The following is a 26,244-nucleotide window of genomic DNA, read 5'->3' as shown; positions in this document are numbered from 1 at the left end:
CTTGGAAATAGGCTTGGCAAAAGCAATGAACAGTTGTTTTTTTCCTGACCTAATTTTGCAATTTAGAACCTAATAGACCTTTTGAAATCCAAAGTGTGTAAGGTCATTTCTGCAACTTATTGAATTTATGGAAGGGAACTTGGTAAGCCAATATTTACCATGGAATGAGGAAACTATATTAGGTAGAAATGAAGGGTGTATTTCTAGAATGACCCTAGTCTCTGTGCACTTGAATAAAAGGTTCTTCCATAGTTAGGACTTGCACTTCACCAACAATACATAAGGAAATGTTGTAATGAGGAAGGCTATTTTCTACAAGAGAAATTGCAGTTGGCAATAATGAAACCGCTCAGAAGAGGGTCTGATGAGCTGGGTAATAACCACATTAAGGTTCCAGGAAGGAGTGGACTGGTTGTGTTCTTGGTGGGACAATCCTTTTCATACCATGCATGAATGCTTTCTCAACTGGAGTTTTAAATGAAAATTGGTGTTGTCTATCCTGCATGCAGACTGTTACAGTTACCAAATGAACCCTAATTGATGTATACTAGCCCTGATTTATGCAGCAAACAGATGCTATCTGGTATTGAAGCCTGTAGAGGCTGTTTGTAAATGCTGAGGCAGCAGTGTACACATCTTTTCTATTTTGTGGCATTGCATGCCTCTATAGTGGACTAAAAAGCCTCTTTCAGAACGAGCATAAACTCGTTGGCAGTAGAAGGCACATGAACGCTATGATATCAGGATGCAAGATTCGGTGCCTTGAGGTTTGGGTTTTGCAACTGACCCATATGCTAAGTGAGTAGGTCTACATGTATGTTAACTTCTTGTGAGGATGAACTGACATGTCCAGTAGTATGGCGTATACCATGGCTGTCGTGCCCAAGTGGATATGATTAGAATAAGTCTAATGGGTGCCCGTCTCATTTTCCTAACTGCTTCTGGAATAAATGGCAGTGCAGGAAAAGCAGGGGCAAATATCCCTTGGCGGATTATCTATAGAGCATTGCCCATGAGCATCTGGAGGCAAAGTTTAGGCACTTTGAATCTTCTGCAGTGGTGGAGAGAATGACTGTTGGTGTTCCTCATTGCTGAAAGTACGGATTAATTACTATGGGGTTGTTTTCCCCGTTCGTATTTTTTCAGACCAACTGAGCAGGATGAAGCAACAAAGTAATGATCCACTCCCAGGAGATGTTCTACTAGGGGGAAGGCTTTATGATGAGCGGCCAAGTGCCCTAATGTATGTATGTACTAAGGTTAGAAGTAGGGTGCAAGTGTAATTCCTGTCCCACTGCCCCCGCTTGTGGATGTAGTACTTAGTAGACATGTTGTCTGCACAAATCCGCATAGTCTTTTGTGAATCACTGTGCAAAATGCTTGTAGCACCAGCTGCACTTTCAGGAGACTGATGTGCAGTTATTTGGGAGATCAATTGTCCTGAAAGTTCAGGAGGTCTAAATGTGCGATAACTCAGGACTCTGCCAACACTAGATCTGACCAGTATCTTGTGATCATTTTCTGACCACTTTTGTGCTGCATACGTAGATGAACATTTGGATCTATTGCAGGGCACACTATGATCATTATCAAGTTAGTGGACGCAGCATCTAGTGAAAGGGGTGGCTGCCTTTGAAATGCCATCTCAGTTGTTTGGTTGCTTTGCCTGTCACTGTGTTCAGTATGAGAGGTGTCTGGTTTTTTTTTATCATCATCTTTGCCACATTCTGAAAACTTCCCTGGGAATGTATTCTGCCCATTGCTTATCATTAGCTTTATGTTGTGTAACTCCCATTTGCTTGCTTTCTAGCTACTGGATTTATGCGTTTTAGGCTGCCCACATTGAGGTCGTCACTCCCATGGACCATAGCCTATTTACTGTATTCTTCTACAAGTGCTCTTTCTGTGAACAGGCCTTTTAAATTTTGTAGTTATCTTGTCACATTTGCTATGTATTCAGAGACAGAGGTCAAATGTCAGGCTTTATTTTCTGAGGGAGCTTGGTGTTTACTTTCCCTGACGGCAAAGTGATCGGATTTATGCGACAATCCAATATCCAGCACTTTGCATCACAAAGTGGTGACGGAAACTAACAAAAAGTGTTTGAAAATTTGCTCTGTAGTCATGCTTTGTATCATGGGAAGTAAATTCTACAAGCATTCTATCTTCAAGAGCCTCTCCACTGGAAGGTTGTCTTTCCCCGTCATCCAGAGAAGAAAGAGTTTTATTGGAGAGGGCTCCAAAGATTGATCTTCCTGGCGGTCCATACTAATGCTGTACCAGGAAGTCATCTCCATCTATAGAGACAGGCTCTTTGAACAGATCTGGAATCCCTAAAACATACTGTGCAGTGCATGTGCCTGTGAGTGAGGCGGAAGTTCCAGGCTTGGCCTGTGTCTTTTTGGCTTAGGATATTATCAGAGTTGATCAGATATGCCTTCCTTAAATGAGCTCCCTCTATGTCCATGCTTGCCGTAGTCGAGACAAATGCAGAGGCAAGATCCTCAGGTGTTTAGGTTCAGTTTGGTGTGGGCTTCACTTGTGGTTCGGGAAAGAATAGCTCTCCAAAGTAGAGTCTTCTGAGGACATGTATTTTGGGCTCCGCTCACTCTGGCCTCACCTCTCTTCATCAGAGTATGTCCCCTCAACTTCTTTAATACTGGGTATGATCAACAGATCTGGAGAGGTTCAGCCCTACATTTTATAGCATACCCATTGACGTTCCCTCCTGTACTGAATGGTCTTATTTTTAAAGGCCTGGTAGTCTGCACAGTTGGATTCTTTGTGGTCACTAGGTAGGCAAAGGTTACAGGCCCTATACTGGTCTCACTGCGGGAACTTGCTGGTGCCTTTAGAGCAGACCTGAAAGGTTGTTTTCTCCATAACATACCTCCTGTACACCCTACCCCTGGGCTTTCTCCTTCTGAAATCCTCCAGTCTCCGTCGCTTATGAAACAATCATGGGGTCTCCATAAATAGGAGAAGATTTTGAGTCAAATGACTGGTTTCTGGAGCACAGTGCTCTGGAAAAAGCGCATCTGAACCCATGGTGAAAAGAGCAATCCGAAGGTTCAGTATTTGTGCTTTTTGTTTGGGGGTTTTAGGGAGGGCTCACAGGTCCCCTTAAAGCCTCTACTGTGAAGAAAGACCAGTTGCAATGTCCGTGACCCAACACAAGATGGCAGGAGTGTGCGAAACTTGTGAACGACAGCAGCACATGCAGTTACACAACTCTGGTATCGCAGATCCCTATCTGAAGATGTAGGTCACATACTCCCACCTACAAATTACATGAAGATGCAAGACCTGTGAATCTGTAAAATATAGTATGTTATTAAAGAAGTAGTTTCTCATTAACAACCAAACAAAGTGTTGCAGAGATGCGCTAGAGCCACATGTGCTGTCCCCCTCTGTTCGAGTTGTTGGAAAGCAGATATATATAACTGAAGCCTGCTGCAAAAAATGCAGGAGCCCCCGGGAGATGGGTATTTATTTTCTCGTTCCTGTTCTTCGCATCGTGCACTTTGTAGGTCGAAGCCTGCACTGTCTTGTTTGCTAACGACATCTTGGAGACATTTGGAAAGCATTCAGCCTGCTGCTTACCATTTGCATTTTTGTTTGTAATTCACATTTTCTTGCGTTCTTTTTGCTGGCTTTATTTGTTTTAGGCTGTCTAGCTTGAATTCTTCCTTTCCCTTGCCCAAACCTTATTAACAGTATTCTTCCGAGTGATCCCTTTCTGTAAACAGGCCTTTAAATCGTGTTCTTGTCACATTTGCTGAACATTCAAAGAGAGGTCAAATGACCGATTCTGTCTTCCAAGGGAGCTTTGGATTTACTTTTCTTTCTCTGACTTTTAAAGAATTACCCCAGTAGCCAGCATGATTGCCACACAAATCCTCTCACTTGTGTGGTGGAAACAATTATTTAAATACGATCAAAACAAATCGATACTCGAGGTGGTGACATTTCCACACTATCGTTTGTGTGCTGCATACTCTTTTCAGTAAAGCTGTATGGCTGTGCAAATGTAATGGTCATTTCAATTGAAGATGTGTTGTTTGTAATGGCAGTGTGCTACCACACCATGGATACTTCACTTTACCCTACCCTACTCTAAACGCCACTGCACTCTACACCACTCACATTACACCACTCTACTCTATAACCCTGCACTCTACACCAGTGCACCCTATGCCTTCCACTCTGCCACTCTGCGTCACTCCTCTCTGTACCACTCAAATCTACTTCACTCTTCGCTGCACCACTCGACTTTACTCTAATTACTGCACTCTATGCCACTTTAGTCAAAAACAATGCACTCTACGCCAATCTACTCTAAAACACACTAAACCACTGCACCATTGTACTCCACACCACTCGATCTGTCACTGCACTCTACTCTGTACTAATCTTCTCTGTGCCACTCTGCCAATGCACTCTTCACTTAGCCACTCTAATCTACTCTGCACCAGTGCACTCTACCATTGTATTCCACTCTGCGATACTGCACTCTGATCTACTGTGCATCACTGCACTCTACACCACTTCACTCTACACAAATCTACTCTGTGCCAGTGCACTGTACTTTACTATGCACCACTGCACTCTACATCACTTCAGTCCACTCCAATCTGCCCTGCAGCACACCGCTCTATGCCAATTGACTCTACTCTGAAACAGTTTACTCTACACCACTGCACTCTTCGTCCCCTTACCTAAAACCAGTGCACTCTGCCAACTACTCTGCACCAAGCCACTATACTCTACCCCACTGCATGCCACTTTATACCACTGCGCTCTACGCCACTGTAGTCTGTGCCGCTCTATTCTACTCTGCATCACTGTACTGTATGCCACTGCTCTCTCTAGCCAGATACTCTGCAACACTGTCACTGCAGTCTAGGCCAATACACTCTAAGACCCTTCTCTACAAGACTACACTCGGACACTGAACTCCACGCTACTCGACACCACTGTACGCTATGCAACTCTGCACACTATACTGTATGCCACTACCCTCTACACGACTCATCTCTGCCATGTCAGTTTACGCCACTACAATCTACTCTGCACCTCTGCACTTCATGCCACACCTCTGCACTCTAGCCTGCACTGCTTCACTCTGAAACAATCTACTCCATGCCATTGCACTCCATCCTGCGCCTCTTCACTCAACACCAATGCTCTAAATGCAAATCTACTCTGCACCACTGTACTGTACACCACTTCACGCTAGGCCATTCTACAACACTCCACTTTATGACACTCTACTCCAATAAATTCTGCTCCACTATACGCCACTCCACTCTACGCTACTTCAGTACTCCACACGGACAATCTACTCCTCTCTATGCAACACATTCTACACCACACCCTATGTCACTTTGACTCTCTATTCCACTCTGCTTCCTCCACAAAACTCTGTCACTCCACGCAACACCATTCCACGAATCTCTACGCCACTCCATAACACCCCAGTCAACTCCATTGCATTATACTTTGATACTCCACTCTCTTTCATGCCACTAACTTTTTGCCATGCTGAACAGCTGCCAAGCTGGTTTACAACATGGTTAAAACGTATTGATAAAGCCAATAGGTCTCGCCTATGCAGGAGCTATCAGCTTTGCCAATGCTTGTTCTTTATTTGCCTCCTAATGCAGGTACCGGTGAATGAGGGTGCGGAAATGTCTCGTAATTCTACAAATCAGAAGTGAAATAATGGCTTTCTGATCAATCCAGTGGGTTCCAAAGGTGCGATTAATGCGCATTCTCCTGTTTTTTAGGGGAGGAATTTCAACCTCCCTGGAGGAGAAGCGGAAACTGCATCAGAACAAGAGGAAAGAGCATGGAGATGGTGAGGCCCGCTTGAAGAATATCCCCTGTAAGAAATTCAAACAGGTAACAATAATAGAACATGAAAACGATGTAAAGAACAAGTTTAAGGAGAACATGGTCAAGCCCTTAACCCCTTCGCTGCGGCGGGAATTCCGCCGCAGCGCTGGGGGGTGCGGGGGGGCAGCGCGGTGGCACTGTGCTCATGACGGAGCCACTCCGTCATGAGCCACGGTTGAGCTGTGCTCATGACGGAGTGGTTCCGTCATGACACCGCCCAGTTGTGTTGTCCCCCCGCACAGGCAGGGAAACAGCGCCGCGTGGGCGGAGCGGCCGCCAATGGTCGTGGCATGACGGAACCGCTCCGTCATGAGCACACGGCAACCGTGGCTCATGACGGAGCGGTTCCGTCATGAGCGGGGAAGGGGTTAACTATACATACAGTGTGAAGCTTGGCGTGTGTGTAGCTAGGTGTTTATATTTGGGATTTACAAAATTAATGATAATATAGAAAATGAATCTGGAATATTCCCTCCGTAATGGGGGACTCCAGCTCTCAAGGCGCCACTCCTCTGTATTGCCTGAGACGCAATTATCTAGAAGAAATCAGATGCGTGCGAGTTTCCTGACTTTTATATGCAAAAGTTGAAAACGCTACTGAGTTGTATCAATGGTTTTGCAGATTGTGTGTTATAAAGGTACGTTCTTTACTTACTATTGCCATCTATGGGCTGGGCATAAAAGTGCACCATGCTTAATTAAGAACATGTTTTCATCGTGGGCGTTGAGAATGTGTGACATGTGGCCTATATGTTGAACACTGCTGTCTAACTCCCAGTTCTTAATGTGGCATTATAAACTAATGCAAACTTCTCTCCTAGGGCAACTGCACATTGGGTGACAGCTGTAGCTATTCGCACTACGAAGGGGGTGCAAGATGGGCCCTGAAACCCAACCACATAGAGGACTCTTCGGCAGGACCTACCCAGGAGCCTCCCTGCCAGGACGCAGTGCAGCCACACTCCACACTAAAACCACCAGATACCCAATAACAGTAGGCCTCCTGCCACCAAAGTGGGGAAAAAAAGACTTTTTTGGTTGAAAAAATAGACGTCTTTATTTTTAATAAACATGCAAGTTTTTCCTTGTAGTGAAACACTGACGGGCTCAGTTGGCAGTGCTGTACTTGGTGAAAAGCTTAAAGACTGGTGTTTTGTCCCGCGTTCAAAGAAAAGACCAAAAGAAATAATAATTTGCAAATGTTTTTATTAAAATGTTTTCTGGTGCCAGCAGTATCCTCGAAAGATGGAAGGAAACTTGCACCTTCATGCGATTTCAGGGCTTGAGATGGGGGCAAACCTGTAACGTTTAGAGTGGAGTGGTGGTGAAGATGCGGACGTCACACAAGGCTTAGGGGAGGAAGTACGACGTGTGCTGCGGATAAAGGCTGCTCTCAATCAGTAGTCAGTTAGTGCATCCCGCTGTGGTCCCCCTGAGATACGTGAAACATTTTTTACAGCAGAGCAGTGAGGCAGGTTGCAGACAGTAGCTAGCCAGAGGTGCCACCAACTGATACCCTTACAGGGGTAGTAAGAGAAGGTGTTGAATTGTCTAGGACCCAGGAAGAGTCGATTGAGATGTGCTAACTTCACATACAATGCAGATTGTGCTTTTCATGGAGATAAGGGGTTAAGTTGCATTTATGCCTAGACTGCAGAGAGTTGGCACATCCATGGCCCCATCTTTGTTGTGGAAGAAGCGCCTTGACCTATGTTGAAAATGGGTGATTCCAGACATCTGGGTCACCTCAAGCGCATTAGGAATGAACAGAGTAATTCTTAGTTACTGAAGCCAATGAATGCCCCCATTAAAAGGCACGTTGGAGAGAGGTCCTGGGTGAAAGGCAGAGGGGATAACCGCGAGTAAGCAGGCAAAGGCCCCATGGGCAGACTGTGATACTACTGGTTTAGCCTTTAATCTCTCGTCGTAGTACCCTGCAACGTGCACCTTATATGATCTACACAAATCCAAACCCCTTGTGATAAGGCAGTTTGGGCCAATGTGAACCAAGGGCAATGCTGCCTTCTCTGAGGGCCTCCAGGGCTCAGTTCAGGCCCTACACCCACAAACAACCCTCCAATATTCTTTCCTATTTCCCCCCATCCCCACAAAATCTACGTTCAACAAGTTCTCAGAAGTGAGCACCAAGCGTAGGATGCCTACACTTTAGCCCATAAAGGGAATGGCTAGATTTAGTAATTGTGGGGTTGCAGGAGGACATTTTCATAACAGCTGCATGTTCTTTGCCACAGCTGTACAGAAAGAGTCCCACCTAGAAGAATCGGTCTCCCTTCAAGGTGGAAGCTATGCACCGCATCAAGATCCTTTTGACAAAAGGTGGAAGGCACGTGAGTCTTTCGAGAAAGACATTGGTACTTTGCATCTTACTTTGTCAGGGTAGAGCAGAGGACCGTTTACAAATGCAGTCAGAGAACCACCTCCTCGGCCTGTCATTTCCACTGGAGGAAATACTTGTGTAGATCATAAAGCACTGGCTGGGTTGAAGGCACTGATATGATGGAAGAGGTTCCATGCTGTCCTCAAGTGGGTGGTCCTCACTGCACCTGGGTGGTGACAGCCTTGGAGAAACCGGTTCTTGAGTCTGCCCTGTGCGTCTTTTGGTGCTCCATGATGAGCATGAAGCGCTGAACCCAGAGCACGTGACCTCACTCTACTGAGCTCGACAAAGGACGTTCATGACATTTTACAGGCATTCCGGTTGCATCCACCATGGTTTCGGGCCATGTACTTGATGTGCTAAGCACGATTTAGACCAGGGTTTATGTACTTCACAGTGGCGAGGAACGTTTTTATCTCCATGGGCTGGAGGGTGACTGCTGTGGGGTCCAAGACTGTAGCAGGCTTTCGGAAGGGTTCCTCTGGAGCTGCAGAAACATGAAACAGCAATGATTTACTGAGAACTCCTCCAGCCAGTGGGTTAACAAAAGCAAGAAAATGCATTGAGGCATGGTAGCTAACAATTGATCCCCTCCCCACCTCTTCTGACATTCACCAAAAACTGTATTATAATGCAGGGAGGGGACTTCCCTTCCTTACAGCAAGTTACTACGGGTTTTTCTTTTTGCTTTCCTTCCATTTGAAGGCCAGTTATGAGTCTTTTTCATATGTGGTGCATTTCATTATGAACAGTTACGTTTACTTTGTGTCTGTTTTGTCACCTTGGTTGCTGTTAGTTTCTGTTTTTTTGTTTTTTTGTTTAGTCTTTGTAATAGTGACCTTACGCACCATCTAATTAATTTATTGTAAAGCGCTCAAGTCAAATTAAGAGAGTGGCGCTTCTTTCTGTCTGTGGAGCCAATAGTGTAGGCTCCTCCTTTACCAAGTCATGTATTAGACAATAGCACCCCCACTCTCAAGCTGCACTGTTGGTATTGGAAGGAAGTGAGCTCCCCTCACCTGGCAGTGCTCGTATTAAGAACATTACATTGCTGACTGACCTTCAGGGCAGTGTGATGGGTTGAAAGTGCACCTTACCTCTTTGCGCCCTCCATGGCAGACGTTCCATTGACTGCTTCAGTTGGTTGGACCCCAGGCTAGTTTCCTGAAGCGATGCGATGGTGAAGGCTGAGAAGAGATTCTAGGGAGATGAAGGGATGGGAAACAGGAGTGAGAAAAGCAGCCGCAGAAGAGCCACATGTTAAGATATCAGAAGGCATACAAGCAGTGAGATTCACAGATACCAAAAAAGGTAGCCAGCAGCTGCGCCTAACAAGCAGTAAGAAAGATCAGTGGCTTAAGGGTGCACTTGAGATGTGTGCAACGTGCAATCATAGTTTAGTATCGCAGAGGGTTCAATTTAGTGCTTCCTCCTTTTTTTAAGTCTAGAAAAATCTACCAATGCGTGTAGTAGTATCATTGACCACCTACAGGCCTACACAAAAGATGTGATAGCTGCATCCTGGGGAGAAGAGATGCAGAAAAATTCACACGGGGTTAAAAGTGCAAAAAACAAATACAACCCTGAAACCGCAGGACCATGGTGAGGCCGAGTTGAAGGTTTTGGACTCTAAAACCTAAAAAAAATAACCATAGCCGAAGCACAAGCCAGTCAAAGAGAAAAAAATGAGGGACCTCATGGGCCGAAAACCAAACACCCTGCTGAGGGCAAACGTTCACACCTCATCTAGACTTCGAGGGGACTGGAATCGAAGGAAGGAGAAGGAGGAAAAACAAAAACATTTAAAAAAAAGTTACCCCATAAAGAAAAGCAGACCCGACTAATAACTCCGAACAAAGGGCACCTGAAAATCAAAGAAAAACCAGCTTGAAGCAGAAACTGAAGTGGAACTGCAGGAAAAAAAAGCTTTGGCAAATCCTGTAAGGAGATCAATGAAGCAGATTGGAGAAACAACCAAGACAGAGGTGGCACTCAGCATTAGAACCAGCCTGCACTCCAGGGCCACAAGAACAGGAGGAGCTCAATGAGGGAGTGATCAATATGAGATGCCCACATCTGATGCTGTCCATGACCGGGACATCAGGGAAGATCTTGACACCGATTCATGAAATACGTTTTTGACACATATCCTTTTGGCCTCCAGCCTGACAACCTACCATTAAAGCACCCTCGCTAAAAGGGTAGCTGATATTTACGGGGTACAAATAGAGGAGCAGTAGGCAGAGGCATGCTCCCTGTTAGAACATAATACTGCCAGTACAGAAGTCTCTTCTTACCACTGTTGCTCACCATTATAGAACAAGGGAAATAGCTATTCAGGAGCGAACATCCTTTAACCCTGTTACACCCAAGCTTTATTAAAAAGAATACACACATATAACACAGGGCCCAACCTACATAAGGCAAATGCTACTTACCAGTAAGCATCTGTTCTTGGCATGTAGAGCTGCAGATCTACACACTGTGCATAGATCGCCATCTGGTGTTGGGCCCGGATGTTTGCAGTTTTTCCTCTTGGAAAGTCTTTGGAAGTCACGATGTATGCGACTCCTCCCTTGGGTCGTATTGCGCATGGTCTTCGGCTCCATCCTCAGATTGTTTTTCGCTAGCAGGGAAATGATGGAGCGTAGTAGTAAACAGTGAAGATGCCCATGTGTGTTGTATCTAAATAAGATAAACTGGAACAGATAAAGGTAGCCGGGGAGGCGGGTGGGCGTGTGTAGATCTGCAGCTCTACATGCCAAGAACGGATGCATACTGGTAAGTAGCATTTGCTGTTCAAGGCATATGAGCTGCAGATTACACACTGTGCATAATTATATAGCAGTACCCATCCTTAGCGGCGACCACCAGTATCTGTTGCAGTGCTTTGAAACAATGTTTTGAGTACAGCCTGGCCCACACTAGCTTGTTGCTTTGTTTGCACATCTACACAATAGTGTTTAGTGAAAGTGTGCGGTGTTGACCATGTAGCTGCTTTGCAGATATCATCTAAGGGGATGTTCACTAAGAATGCCATGGAAGCCCCTATCTTACGTGTAGAGTGGGCTTTAGGGGGAACAGATAGCATTAGTTTTGCTTTGTGGTAGCAAATCTGAATGCATTTGACAATCCACCTAGCTATCCCAGATTTGGAGATGTGGTTGCCTTTATGTGGTGGTGAGGAGGAAACAAACAGTTGTCTTACGAAAGGGTTGTGTTCTTTCGATGTAGTAGAGTAAGGCTCGTTTGACATCTAATGTGTGGAGAGCTCTTTCTGCAATGGTCTGTGGTTGCGAGAAGAAAATGGGCAGTTCTACAGATTGGTTCAGGTGAAAGGGAGAAATGACTTTAGGGAGGAATTTTGGATTCGTGCGGAGAACCACTTTGTTATGGTGCATTTGCAGAAAGGGTTCTTGAATGGTGAGTGCTTGTATCTCACTGACTCTTCTGAGGGAAGTGATGGCTACAAGAAAAGCAGTTTTCCATGTTAGGAATTGAAGTTCACATTTGTGTAGAGGTTCAAAGGGAGGCCCCATTAGTCTTGTGAGACCGATGTTTAGGTTCCACACAGGTGAGGGTGGCACTCTGGGGGAACTATTAGTTTGAGGCCTTCCATGAAGGCTTTTATGGCAGGTACTCGAAAGAGGGAGAGATTTTGCCTGTTTTGTAGATAAGCTGCTATGGCTGCAAGGTGCAGTCTAATAGACGTGTAGCCTAGGTTGCATCTTTGTAGGTGTAATAAATAGCCTATGATGTGTTGAATGGACACATCTAGGGGATTGAAGTTATTGCTGTGACAATAAACCACAAAACGTTTCCACTTGGCTGCGTAGCAAGCTCTAGTGGTAGGTCTTCTAGCTTCTCTAATGATGTTCATACAGTCTGGGGGAAGATTTAGGTAACCAAATTTTAGGATTTCAGGAGCCAGATCGCAAGGTTGAGCTGAGCTGGGTCCGGGTGCCTGATCTCTCCATGGTTCTGGGTTAAGAGGTATGGAGAGAGGTGTAACTTTTGGTGCGGTACTACCGATAGTTCCAGCAGTGTGGTGTACCACGGTTGTCTGGCCCAAGTTGGAGCTACTAGGATGAGAGTAAGGGAGTGTTGTTGTAGTTTGTGCACCACTAATGGAATGAGTGGGAGAGGCGGAAAAGCGTACGCAAATTTGCCTGACCAGTTCATCCATATCGCATTGCCTTTGGACAATGGGTGTGGATACCTGGCGGCGAAGCTTGGGCATTTGGCGTTTTCGTGGGTGGCGAAGAGGTCTATTTGTGGATGCCCCCACATTTGGAAGTACGGGTGAAGAACTTGTGGATGGAGTTCCCACTCGTGGATCTGTTGTGTTTGTCTGCTCAGCAGATCGGCCATAGTGTTTTGGACTCCTGGGACATGTTGGGCTAGGAGAAAGATTTTTTGGGGTATAGCCCATCTTCATATGCTCTGTGCTAGCTGAGAGAGCTGCGGAGAGTGTGTGCCTCCTTGTTTCTGTATATAGTACATGGCTGTCATGTTGTCCGTGCGGACTAGGACGGCCTTGCCTGATATCTGTGTTTGAAAAGCCTTTAGTGCTAAGAATATGGCTGGTAACTCCAGATAGTTGATGTGGAGTAACTTTTGTTGGGATGTCCACCTGCCCTGCATGGTGTGATGTAGTAGGTGAGCTCCCCAGCCGGAGAGCGATGCGTCCGCTGTCAGTACTATCTGAGGAACAGGCTCCAGGAACGGTCGCCCTTTGGAAAGGTTTTTGGTGGTCCACCACTGCAGAGAGCGATGGGCACGACCGTCTACCAACACCAGATCTGTCAATTGACCCTGGGCCTGGTTCCATTGGCGTGCTAAGCACTCTTGGAGAGAATGCATCTGGAGTCTTGCTTGAGGTACTATGAGGTGCATGAACACTCTAGCTGGAAGAGAGTGTTCCGGCTGAAATTTGGCACGTAGAGCTTGAATGCTTGCTATCCTGGCAGGACTGGGGTAGGCTAGCGCTTTTGAGGTGTCTATAGTGGCACCTAGGTATTGTTTTATGTGGGACGGTTGCAGTTGGGACTTTGTGTGGTTTACTGTGAAGCCCAGTTTGTGAAGTAGCTGGATAGTGGCGTGAGTCTATTGTACACACTGGTTGTACGAGCTGGCTTTTATTAGCCAGTCGTCTGGGGTTGGGAAGACATGGATGTGTTGTCTTCGCAGGTGTGCTGCCACGACCGCTAGGCACTTGGTAAACACTTGCGGTGCTGTGGTGACTCCGAATGGGAGTACTTTGAATTGATAGTGTTGACCATCCACTACAAATCTGAGAAACTTTGTGAGCTTTTTGAACGGGAATGTGAAAATAGGCGTCCTTGAGGTCTAGGGTGGCAAGGAAGTCGTTTTGGGAGAGCAGGGGAAGTACCTGCTGGAGTATGACCATGTGGAAATGGTCTGAGTGTATATAGTGATAGAGGGGGTCTGAGGTCCAGGATGGGCCTTAGAGTGTCGTCCCTTTTTGGTATGAGAAAATATAGGGAGTAAACTCCCATATTTTGTTGGTGGGCAGGAACTAGCTCTATCACACACTTTTGTTGGAGGGAGATTACCTCCTGCTTTAGAAGTGACAAATGTTCCTGTGACATTGGGCGTTGTTTGGGTGGCATGTTTGGGGGGATAGATTTTAGTTCGAGGCAGTAGCCTGACCAAATTATTTGTGTTACCCATTTGTCTGAGGTGATAGTACTCCAGACAGGATGGTCATTTTGGAGTCTGCCCCCGACAGGAGTGGGATGCTCTGGGAGGAGCGGAGGGAAGTTATTGAGTTGGGGTGGAGGCAGAGCGGGAGGTGTTTGTCTTGCCTCTATTATTGTTGCCCCTGTAGCTGCCTCTTTGGTAACCCCTTGTAAAGGTGGATTGGGTAGGGGCTTTATAGGAAGTAAAAGCAGTGTCCGAGGAGTAGCCTCTGGAGGTGCTTCGAAAGGAGCGCAGGGAGGGTGTGATTGTAAGGCTCCCATAGACTTCGCTGTATCTGTTTTTTTTCATTTTTTCTAGGGCCTCATCAACTTTTGGGCCGAACAGATGATCCTGGTCAAAAGGGTGGTTCAGGATGGAAGCTTGCACCTCTGGTTTGAAACCTGAAATTCGCAGCCAGGCATGGCGACGGAGGAGGACGCTGGTGTTAATTGCCCTAGAGGCGGTGTCAGCTGCATCTAGGGCACAGCAAATGGAGGTGTTGGTGATAGTTTTACCCTCTTGGATTAACTCATTGGCTCTATTTTTATATTTGTCAGGGAAGTGTTGCATGATGGTTTCTAGTTCATCATAATGTGCCCTGTCGTATTGTGCCAAAAGCGCTTGTGTGTTTGCGATGCGCCATATGTTGGCAGCCTGGGATGCAGTGCGCTTGCTGGATGCGTCCAAGAGTTTGGACTCCTTATCAGGTGGTGGTGCCTCGCCTGATGCTTGGGAGTTTGCACGCTTTCTTGCAGTAGACACTACTAGGGAATCTAGTGGTGCTGGCCCTCTGATGTAGGTGGGGTCTGTAGGGGCGGCCTTATATTTTTTTTGTCTATGCGAGGGTTGATGAACCTGGCTCTGACTGGATCATTAAAGACCTCGGGTGCGTGCTTGATAACGCCTTTGAGCATGGGCAGGATGGAAGTGGCCCTGTGTGCTGTGTTGAAGGTATCTAGGAGGAAGTCCTCCTCCACGGGGTCAGTATGGAGATCCACTCCGTGGTAGTGTGCAGCCCTCTGGAGTAGGTGGTTAAACCCCATTGAGTCTTCTGGAGGAGATGTTCTCGAAGGGTAGAGATCATCCTGCGGGACATTACGGATGTCTGGAATGTTATAATTGTCCCATGGGTCTGGGGAGCCCGTAGGAGTGGGGTCCCCTGTGGGTTGGTCATGTGGCTCGTCCCCTGTGTCACGATAGACCTCATCATCATCCGGATAAAGTGAGGGGGCATGATGAGGTGGGGGAGGAGGTGGAGGGGGTGATGGGATCCTGAGAGGGGAGGTAGCAAAGTCTTTCCTCCTTGGAGGTGGAGCTAGGGCAGGCTTGTGCAGCAGTCTCTTTTTGATGCTGAGCATCAAATGTCCAGTCCAAGGGTCCTTGACCAGTGTTTTTTGCAATGAATCTGGCCTAAATAGTTCTTCAGTGAGTGGCCGATCCGTCAGCGCCGAACGTTTCGGGGCCGTAGGCTTTTTAGCCTTGGTGTCTGTATCAGTTTGGTGTTTTGAACCGTGTGGTTTTGGAATGGCTGGTTATTTACTCTGCTCCGAGATGACTTTCGGCTTTGAGGTGTGGGTGTCGATGGCTCTGTGTTTTTTGGTCGGCTCCGGGGACGGTGTCAGTACCCAGGAGCTTGTGCTTGTTTTCGGCGCCGAGTGCTTTGGGGTGGAGCTCAGTGCCGAGGAGGCCATTTTCTGTTTCAGCGTTGGTGCGGAGGAGTGTTTCTCGGCACCGATGAAAGGCTGGCTCGAGCCCGAGCTGCCGGAAGGCTTGATAGGCTTCTTTACCGGTCCCGAAGGCGCGGTGTGGGAAGCAACGTCCTTGGTTGTGCCTAGGCCCGAGGGCGAAGGCGTAACCAAAGCCTTTTTGGATGCTGTGGAGTGTGTGGGGTGGATGTTGGTACTCACGACCCTCTGCGCCGGAGTGATGTCCTCGACATCTGAGTCGTCTGCCTCGGAAGCGCTGACGAGGCCCTCTTCGGTGTGCTGTCCTTTAGGAGCGTCGACGCCTTCACCGAATATGTCGTCTGGGATTGCCGTCGACTAGTGTTCCATAGTTCTTCTCGCCCTTCGGTCTCGAATGGTTTTCTTGGACCGGAAGGATTTGCACGCCGAACAGTCTCGAGCCTCATGTTCAGGGGAGAGGCATAGGTTGCATATCTCACGGAGATCGGTGTGGGGAAATTTGGACCCACATCGAGGACACTTTTTGAATGGAGTCCTTTCCATCAGCCAGGACCCGAGCTTGGGTAGGCCCGAAGGCCTTCGTCGACGACCGGAATCGAAGACTTGGATCGATGAGAGCCGAGTGGAGATCGCGATCGAAAACAATACTGCGAAAAGGGGGAAGGGTTGCACGCCGATAGAAGAACTGAAAACTGTTCGAAACCGGAGCGCGAAGATCACATCCGAGCCCGATGGCGGAATAAAACAATCTGAGGATGGAGCCGAAGCACATGCGCAATACGACCCAAGGGAGGAGTCACATACCTCGTGACTTCCAAAGACTTTCCAAGAGGAAAAACAACTGCAAACATCCGGGCCCAACACCAGATGGCGATCTATGCACGGTGTGTAATCTGCAGCTCATATGCCTAGAGCAGAATATTTCATGAATGAATAATATTTCTAAAGTGCACTGTTATCTGAGAAAGAGGTTTCCTGGGCCTTAAATTCTTACCAACAGAAATGGGCCCAGTTACAGTGGTCAGAAAAGCCTTGGTTTACATTTTATTTTTTATATACTGCGCTATTTGATTGCACCAGGCAATCATTTATTTGCTGTCATTTTCAATTGTTGTTCTTGTAAGAGAAAGTAGGTTTTATAACCTAATATTTAATTTCAGCTTGTAATTTGTAAAGGAAAGAAGGTTTTGTGTATCAGTTATTTTATTTATAAAATTAAGAATTCAGAAATAACAGCAAATCCAGTGACATGCAAGTCCAGCGTGCACCCATATAGAGATACAAATGTTGATTGTGATACATGCACCAATATCAAACAATACTTGTATATAATATGTAAGAGGTAGAAAAAAGAAGAGGGATGAGGGAATAAGCTATAGAAGGAAGAAAGTAAAGAGGAAGGGAAGGACATAGAAAAAGAAGAATGACAAACTACAAAACAGGGAAGAAAAAGGGGAGGGGGGCAGTGAGCACAGTGATGGTAACGAGGAAGAAGCAAGTGTCTAAGGGAACTATGGGGGAAGGCAGTGCATCTTACAAAAAAGGGGACCATATAAGAAGAGAACTGCCTGCCTTGTCCATTAAATTGTAAATTATCTTTTCATATGATGTGATGTGTGACATCTCCACAAGCCATTCCTCATGTGACAGCAATTTTGGAGAGCACCAATGCCAGAAAATACAGATTTTGGCAGCTTTCGTTTAAAGAGAAAGTCAGAAGAATGTTCGAGGTTAGCTGGTAAAGAGTTCCATATCCTTGCAGTGTGATAGAAAAAAGAATGACCTCTGATCTGACTACGTTGGAATTTGGGCACCCTCCGGAACAAGGCTCCTGATGAGCGACAAGTGTGAAAAGGAAAGTAAAGACCAGTTTTTCTGAATATGAATTCCAGACAGATGCCATTAATGATTTAATAGGCTAAGCAGAGGGCCTTAAAATCGCATCTTTGTTAAATAGGGAGCCAATGGTGAATCAAAGAAGAGATTTGACAGGGATCCTGTGGGAAAGATAAAATTAACACAGGCAGCTGCATTCTGTCTTTTTTTCATATTATATATATTCACTATAAAAAACAAAGGTTAAAGTAATGTTACGGTAAGGTGAAATGTTCAGTTACATTTTAAACTCTAACCGCCACGCCATGTCAGTCAGCAGCACTTGCGCAATCAGATTGTAGATAGTATGGGAATATTGGCCCAAAACGCATGCTGTGTTTAACGGCTGGCCGGGAGAACATCCTCTTCCCAAAGTAATCCAGCCTCTGGTTTCCCTATGCAGTGGAGTGCTAGGGAACGTGCCAGGGTTGACCCTAGAGGTGGAGGTTGGAGCACAAAGATCTCTGGGGTGGGGTGCTGGGTATGGAAATTGGGGTCCTGAGGAGTGGGGTAATGGCAGCAGAAAAATATCCTATGCAAAGGAGCCCCTGTGCAGGGCTTGGACCAGGCTCATTGCATGGCACCGGTAAGGGTTTCATTAGAGTGGAGTAAGGGTAAAGATGGGGCAACTCCTGGCTGAAGCACCTCTGTCAAGACGTTTGTCTGGACTGCCACTGAGAATAACTGAAGGCTGAAGGCCTTACCTGCCCTACGCACTACCATAGCGAATGAGGCACCTCCTCTGTAGCCACAGTAGGGGTAGAGACCAAGTCTGTTACTGGTGAGGAGTCTAACTCACTGGCCTATGCCATCCGTATTTTCTAGGGGATGCTGGTATCCATAAAGGCCCTCAGACCTGTCCCATTCGTCTCCCTTTCCAGCCCTATCAAATAAAAAAAAAAAAGCACTGGCTTTGACCTGGAGGGCATTGTCCTGGTTGGCGCCAGAACTGGCATGGAGCAATGCCCATCTGGCTCAGTGTTTGAGTCAGGAGATATAATGGGATAGCTCTGCGGTGGTGTGCCAGGGATGTAGGCACTGGAGTAGGCACTGTGGAAGGTCTCAATCTCGTAGGCGGATCTGCTCTGTTTCTAACACCAGATCCATGTGTCCCGACTGGCACCAAGTGTGAACCTGCCGGCGAGGCCCCCCTCCCGAGCCCGCATGTCCCAAAGGTGCTCAAGATGGGCAACCTGCCCTAATAGGAGGTGCATGGCCTCAATTTTTTCATCCAGGCGGGAGTCACTCCGGATCCAGGAAAGTGCAGAGCAGACCCTGACTCCAAAGTGCGAGGCCTGGAATGCCAATGCTCCCGTGCAAACCACACTTCCTGTCTGTGACCATCACAATAGATGCATCTATATGATCTGGCGCACAAGTGCAAACTAGGCATCAGAGGGCAATGGAACCCTCAGAAAGCAATCAAACACAAACGTTTTGGAACTAAAGGCAACATTCTTAGCATTAACAGCCTCCATCTGCATGTGGAAATCACAACAGAAAAACACACCAAAAATGATAGAGCAAAACAAACTGAGGAAAGAAATCCTATGTCCTACCTAAATCAAAACCGGAGATTTGGAACTGTCTATACACAGAGAGATAAGTTAACTGCAATAAATCTATCAGGCACGCAGTATGAAGAGGCTGACGGAGGATCCTTACACGAGTGGGGGCTCAAACAGGAGGTAGTAGGCAAATTCTTCCAATGTTGGAGCATACCAGAATTATACCTGTGCGAAACATACACAAATGCAAAATCTTTGTGTCCAAGTATCCACACCACCTGTTCCCGGGGAATGCCCAAACAATGGACTGGTAAAAGACCTTTGCATAGGTTTTTTTTTTTTTTTTTGAAACCGTTTATTACAAAGTTCAAAGAATATACAAAGATGGGCCTACAACCTTCAGGCCGGCCGCTAGCAAACAAGAGGAGCATAAGATACACACAGTAGACCGCAGGCTGCGGCAAAGGGAAACGTACAGGAGTTAGCCGCGTTGATGGCCACACCATCCGGACCCCACATGACGGTTTCTTTTTAACATTAATAACAAACAAAATCAAACCACAAGGCAACCCACGATTGAAAACAGCAGCATGTGCTCCCCTAGAAGGGGGACCCTACCAATCCATAGAAGTATCAAGGGGGGGGAGAAGGTCAGAACAGGGACTGGGTGGACTCAGTGCCCGGTACCGGAGAGCTAAACCGGCTACGGGGACGGGGCAGGCGATGGATCGGGCAATAACGGCGGGGCACAGAGTCCCCGCGGTAGGCGTTCCAGGGGCCCCATACTTTCACCCATGTCCCAGGCTTACCTCTCGCTACATACACCACCTTTTCCCGAAACATGCACCAGTCCATATTTTCCTTCCAGGCCGAAACAGTCGGGGACCTCTGGGAACCCCACAGTTGAGCAATATCACGCTTAGCCACCATATATCCCAGAGTCACCCACCACGTCTGTGGCGCCGTTTGCATAGGTTTTTAAACTGATATCACTAATACGCTTTGTGGTAGACAGCTAGGACCTTGATTCCAGGAGCCCCGACGTGGGCCAAACAGACATGGTTCTCAAATCTGGTGGAAAGGGCATGGGACTGGAATCCCACAAGACTTACAAACAATACAAGAAGGAAAAATGCGTCACCCAGAGCCAAGAATCTTCAGTTTAGCAGCATGGCTCCTGAAAACTTGTGTAAACTTGGTCCTACCGTAGAGATGCATGAGAGAAGCCAGGATACCAACAACACAAATGTGCCACACCGCCAATTCAACAAGGTTCATTCACGGGCAAAGGAAAGAAAATGTAACACTTGCACACATCCATAAAGGTACATCTTGTAACCATAGTGGCAAACACTAGATGCACCACAGTGAAAGTCACTTCACAACAGTAGTCTTTAAAAAGCGGCTAGAAAGGGTGAAAAGAATCGCAGTACCCACACAACCTCAACCTCAACCTGGTCCTAAAACAGTTAATAAAGGAGTCTATTGAGCCATTACACAAAGCGCCATTAAAATACACTTAAAATATGTTTTTTAGTGGTCATTGCATTGCTACACAGTCAGTGAGTGACAACAAGCACTCGCAGTAGAGGAACCGTGCCTACACAATCCCAAGGATGGGGTGGTCATGAGGACAAACCCTCACTTCTTATTCAAGGTAATAGTCCATTTTCATGTTAAACAAAACCTCTGCTTTTTTTTTTGGTTGCAGCCAAAAATATATGCTGAAACAGATCTAGACACACTAGATGCCAGCAGAGCAGTGATGTACTATTTACAAGAAACAAAAATGTGCACGAGAGGATACCAATTATTTCTCTTTTCCAGCGGCCAGCATAGGAATGCTAGTCACAAAGGGAACCATTGTAAAGTTGGCTAGTAAAGAACAATCTGATAGACTACTAGCCGCAGATTCCTTAATGTAGAATTATCCCCAGGTGTGAGACTGGACCCGGAAAATGTTCTTGTCCCAGCATCTCTGACCGCAGTTTTCTTCTTTTCCGCGTACAACACGGATCCGGATCGTGTTCCTCGCCTGTTTTCAGGGCTTCTTTCACGCTTTGCGTTTCTTTTGGGAACAGTGTGTGGATGCCTTCGGGCTTCAAGACGTGCTCGTCTTGCATTCACCAGATGTTGGTGACGGACCCTCACCCCATTTGTATGTGTGTTTGGGGGAGCACCATGACTCCACGGACTGCGAGGCTTGTCAGCAGATTAAGCCAAAGTCCTGGCGGGAGCGCTGGATGAAACTCCTCTCGGCCCGCATGTCCAGGTCCATACCCCACGGAAGGGTTCAAGAACTGCCGCTTCCGTCTCCAACATCGTCCCTCTCAGAGGGCGTCGCTCACCTGTTGGTAAGTGTCGCAGTTGGTCTCTGAGGCACGGTTTCCCTGCGGGTTGTGCGGCCTCGCGCGTCGCCACCCTACCTGGCGACCAGAGCCCAAATGGAGGCCTATGCTGCGGTCCTGCAGGCCTCCTTGGCTCCTCTTCCTGGGACGTCTGCAGATCCCTTGCTATGTGCGGGGCCTTCCGCGCAGTCGCCGGCAAGTTCGGCTCCAGGTCTTGAAGATGTGGTGTTGTCGGGGTATGGCCATACGGGGTTCCCTCCTTCAGACCATGGCGCCTCTGCCTCGCCGCAAACCCCCGTGGGGGTCCCTTTAGTGTCGCGGGAGGTTGCCAGGACTCGGGGCTCGTCCTCGGCTCCAGGTCTTGGAGATGTGGTGTCATCTGGGTGCGGCCCTACGGGGTTCCCTCCTTCGGACCACGGCACCTCTGCCTCACCGCAAACCCCCGTGGGGGTCCCTGTGGTGTCGCGGGAGGTTGCTGGGACTCGGGGCTTGTCCTCAGACAAGACCGCCGCCTGCCCAGAGGCCTAGCTGACTCCGCTCAGGCGCCGGCAGCTGCTGGCCCTGGCGGTGCCGCAGGGGCTGGCTAGGGGCCAGAGCGCATCCCCGGGCCCCCCTCGTCACTCCACGCAGGCGGCTGCCTCGGCGCCATTCTTTGGCCGCCCCGGCTCCGACCCCGCCCTGTTCTCCCTCTGTGCGAGTCGTGGCAGAGGTCGTCTCGGCGCCCCCTTCGGCACCGGTCGACGTTGAGCTGACGCCGGAGGCAGACTCCACGGCGCCGTGCCGGCGTCAGGTAGTTGATTTGTCCTCGGAGGCCCCCTCTTCACCAGTAGTTCAGCAACTGTTTGTTTCTTCTCGGGAGACGGGACGCCGCGTCGTGGCCTTTTCCTCGGCGTCTTCCAAGGAGGGCTCTTCACCGTCCCAGCGCCCGCAGTCTTCCCCGGAGGCGCCTCAGGTTCCCCACTAGTCAGTCAACCTTCCTCCATTTTAGCTTGGCCTTTCCTTCCTCCGGTTGGGCTGGGGGACGGCCGGCTTAGCTTACAGCAGTCGCCCACGGAGGAATTGTTCTCCCCACCGCGTTGCCCTACAGAGGTGAGTGCTGCCTTCGCCCGGGCTGTCTCCACGGCCGCGGGAATTTTGCCCATGGGCGACCCAGCTGCCCATTTCCCCCCCTGATCATTTGCTTTAGGTTCTCCATCAGGGCTCTGGTGGACGGGAGCTGCTTCTTCACTTCGAAGCTTCGCTCCATAATTCTCTCTTGGGGGCATCCTGCCACGGGTGCCCCAGCCGCTTCTGCACCACCTCCGCATGATCCTGTCTGCCTTTCCTTCCACTCTTCTACCAGTGGCCCTCTTCTGCAGACTGCCTTTCCCTCCTTGCCATCGGTGTCGTCTACCCCGTCCCGGGAGGCCCGGTGTTTAGATTCATGGGGGCGCAGCATCTTCGCCTCCTCCAGTGCTGCCTTGCGTGTGCTCAACACGCTTTGTGTGTTGGCCAGAGCCACTTCTTGCTTACGGGATTTGGCGGAGTCCCTTCTGTCTTCCGCTTCTCAGGAGGGTGCCTGCGCTGATCTGCGTCACCATGTGTTGGATGGCCGGGAGCTGGCGGCGTTTATTGTTTGCTCGGCTATGGATATTTTCAAGGTGCTTGGTCGCACCATGGCTTCTTCAGTGGGCCCCCGTCGCCATGCTTGGCTGCGTAATAGTGTTTTCCCTGAGAATGTTAGGGAGCGGCTGGTTGACCTCCCCTTCGATGGCGGTATTGTTTCACGCTGCTGCGGATTCTGCCATTCAGAGGTTCCTTGCGGGGCTTCGTCGTCCTCCTCAGTGAACCTGGATGTCGGTCGATGTTCTGGGAGGTGTTCTCCCATAATTTTCTGGCTAGTAACAAGTAGCCCCGGTTGTGTGTTCTGTGCGATTGGTGTGCCGTCAGGGTCCTTCGGTTGGCCCTTTGGTGCTGTTGGCTGCTGGATCAGCACCCTTTTTTGCCCTTTGGTTTTGGCTGTTGGTAAGCCTGTATAGGTCCTGGTATTGGGCCTCTTGTGTCTTCTTTATTGGCTGCTTGGTAAGCAGTCTGTGGTTTTACCGGCAGGCTTTTCTGTTTGTCCTCTGCTGCGGAATTATTTCCTAAGAGGTGTTCCCATGTTTTCTTGGGACGTAACATACCCTATGTGCGGTACTTGTAGCTATTACATAGCTTGTCGTGCTGGAGCGGTGTGGTCACCCTTTTCGGGTTCCTTGCTATGCTTGGCGTTACAGTATATTGCAGGAGTGGTCTCTTTGCTATGGTCTTGGCACGGCTTGCGTAACGCCCAGGTCTGTCCTTCTCAAGGTTCGCTACGTCGCTCGTCCAGTCTGGCCTGCTGTCTGCGGCGTGGTGTTGTGGCGCTTCCGCCCTTCTGTCCGGCGCTTTGGCCTGGTCCTCTATCTGGTGTTCCAGAGGGGCTGGCTTCCATTGGCTGCTGTGTTCTGGTTGACTGTCTAGGCCCGTCCTCAGTCCTCTCTCCTTTTCTTCTGCCTGGTCCCACTTCTTTCGTGGGTGTTTTGGCACCGGCCCCTCCCTTAGGGTGTGTCCTGGCCCTCCCTGACCTCTGTCTTCGGCTTGCGCCTGGCTTGGTCTGGTGCGCTACTTCGTGGTGTTGCCTGCTGCGCATGCCTGCGCCTGCCTGCTTGTTCTGGTCCACCGTCGTGGCCCTTAATGTGTTCCCTTGTGCCCCTGCCTCTGGTTCCACTGAGGCTTTGTACATCTGTGCTTTTCTTCTTACACCTGCACTATTGGCGGTCGAACGGTTCCTGCCTTCTCTGCCGCTTGCGGCCGCGGTGTGTTCGGCTGTTTCCCATTTCTGTGTGTGCTTCTTACGGTGGGCCCTGCCTCCGGTTCTGCCTCTTCTCCCTGGGGTTTGAGGTGCTTCTTTTGTTCCTTGTGGTCCTTCGGACGCTGTCCGCCACTGCGGAGTGTTGGGAGGTCATCCCTTACTTAGGCGTGGGATCTCCTGGCCTTCCCTTCGGGTTCCTGTGCCATGTCCCCTGCTGGGGCCCTGTGTCTCTCCTGCTGGGGAGGCTCTCTCACAGGCCCTCCTCCCTTCAGGGTATGGCTAGGGTATCTATTCTACGTTAAGGAATCTGCGGCTAGTAGTCTATCAGATGTACAAGTTACTTACCTCCGGTAACGATGGTAGAGACGATTCTAGCCGCAGGTTCCTTCACAACCTGCCCTTCCTCCCCGTTCTGCGAGGACCCTCTGCTTGGGTTTCTGCACTCGCCTCCCTTGAGTGGCTTGTCTTCTGTGGTGTCCTCTTCACTTTCTTCCGGTCAGGCTGCCTGGTTCTGCTTTATGGTCCCCCCCACCTTCTTTTGATACAGGGATGGTTGGTTGCTGCGTGCCTTTGCTTCCCTCCAGCTGGTTTCTCTCCAGTGTAGGGGTCTCCATTTGCTTTTTTCCTCTATTTGTTTGGAGTTTTTGATTCCCCTTGCGGTCTTCTGTGTTGGGGATTCTTACCTGTCCTTTGGCCTCCTGATCCTTTCAGGGGGCCTGGCCCTCCTGGACTGTCATCTGGGGGTGGATTGCTATTGCTCCTGTTCCGGGCTTGTTGCCCTTCACTGTGTGGTTTGTGGTTGCAGCCTCTCTCTCTCTCTCTCATTCTGTTCCGGCGCTTTCCTATACTTGTGCCTCCAGGATGGGTATGGACTTGGCTTGGTCAGCTGTTCCTGGGGGGGTGCTCTACTCTTTCCCTGCTATAGCTTCGCTGCTTTGGCCTTCTGGTGCTTTGGTGCCGCCGGGGTCCGGTCGCCTTGGCTTGCAGAGTTGATGCTCAAAGTGGTGCTCTGTTCTTTCCCTGCTATGGCTCCGCTGCTATAGCTTTCTGGTGCCAACTGGTGCTGTTCCTTACCCTTCGTTTCTTTCTGTTTTGTTTCTCTGCTTTTTCGCACACTGTTCCCATGCTCTCCTCAGTTTTGTTGTGATGGCTCTGCGTTGTGGCGCGGAAAAGTTCTCCGAAGCAAACTGACCTCAGCGCGCCGGGGTGGGGCTTATGCAACCTTGCTGACATCACGCCCGCTAAAGACGGCGGGCGGAGTCGCGTGGTGCCGCCCCCGGCACGCAGAGATGCTGGGACAAGAAAATGTTCCGGGTCCAGTCTGATGCCTGGGGATAATTGTACGTTAAGGAATCTGCGGCTAGAATTGTCTCTACCAGATACATTGTTAAAGGAGGTAAGTAACTCGTACAACAAACCTGCTGCAAACTTGTGTGGGTGTCATTAGAGGAAAGGGCAAGTGCACATTCCAGTAGGAAGAAGGGAGCAACAATGGCATATGTAGCCAGCGTGGTCTGTCCACGTACGTTTACTGCCTAGACATCCAGGTTAATGCACAAGTTACTACTTGTGTAACGATATATCTGTAAGACATTAGTTAGTGATAGATTCCTTACCTTAGAATATTCCCCAGGCGTCAGTCTGGATCTGGAAAGTTTTCTGCTTAGCAGTACCTCTGCGCGCCAGTAGGTGGCGATGTGCGGCTCCGCGCCAGTCACCAGCGTCGTGCGCGCCGGCATGACATCACGGAGGTTACTTAGGCGCCACCCATGCACGCGGACGTCAGTTCTGTACACAACTTTCCGTGCCGAAACGCAGTGTCATGTGAGAAACTGACCTCAAGTGCATAAAACTAGGGCCCTAAAAGGGGATGACCTTAACCCTAGTAATCAGTTCGCCGAACGGGGAGGATGGGTGGGGCGGTAAGGAATCTATCACTAACTAATGTCTCTTACAGATATATTGTTACACAAGTAGTAACTTGTGCATCTGAAAGAGACATGTTAGTGATAGATTC

General features: G+C 48.7%; 2 protein-coding genes across 6 annotated transcripts in view; one reads left to right on the top strand and one right to left on the bottom strand.

Moving 5' to 3' along the window:
* The window catches only part of TRMT1 (tRNA methyltransferase 1), a 68,489-nt gene extending 61,491 nt beyond the window's left edge, over positions 1-6,998 (top strand). For all 4 annotated transcript variants that reach the window (XR_014960501.1, XM_085600699.1, XM_085600698.1 and 1 more), the window contains exons 16-17: positions 5,790-5,904; positions 6,720-6,998. Coding sequence is in view for 3 of the 4 variants with exons in the window: in XM_085600699.1 (XP_085456825.1) it covers positions 5,790-5,904; positions 6,720-6,890 (286 nt within the window). In the remaining variant the exon portion in view is untranslated. The remainder of the gene's footprint in view (positions 1-5,789; positions 5,905-6,719) is intronic.
* An 89-nt stretch (positions 6,999-7,087) lies between these two features.
* The window catches only part of MAN2B1 (mannosidase alpha class 2B member 1), a 240,577-nt gene continuing 221,420 nt past the window's right edge, over positions 7,088-26,244 (bottom strand). For both annotated transcript variants that reach the window (XM_085600697.1, XM_085600696.1), the window contains exons 23-24: positions 9,394-9,496; positions 7,088-8,783 (exon numbers count right to left, since the gene is read on the bottom strand). In XM_085600697.1, the coding sequence (XP_085456823.1) occupies positions 8,656-8,783; positions 9,394-9,496 (231 nt within the window). In that variant the 3' untranslated portion in view covers positions 7,088-8,655. The remainder of the gene's footprint in view (positions 8,784-9,393; positions 9,497-26,244) is intronic.

The sequence above is a fragment of the Triturus cristatus genome, chromosome 4_2 (assembly GCF_964204655.1).
Source record: "Triturus cristatus chromosome 4_2, aTriCri1.1, whole genome shotgun sequence".
NCBI classification, from domain to species: domain Eukaryota; kingdom Metazoa; phylum Chordata; class Amphibia; order Caudata; family Salamandridae; genus Triturus; species Triturus cristatus.
Note: the sequence above shows the minus strand (reverse complement) of the source record. Positions and strands in the feature narration are given on the sequence as shown.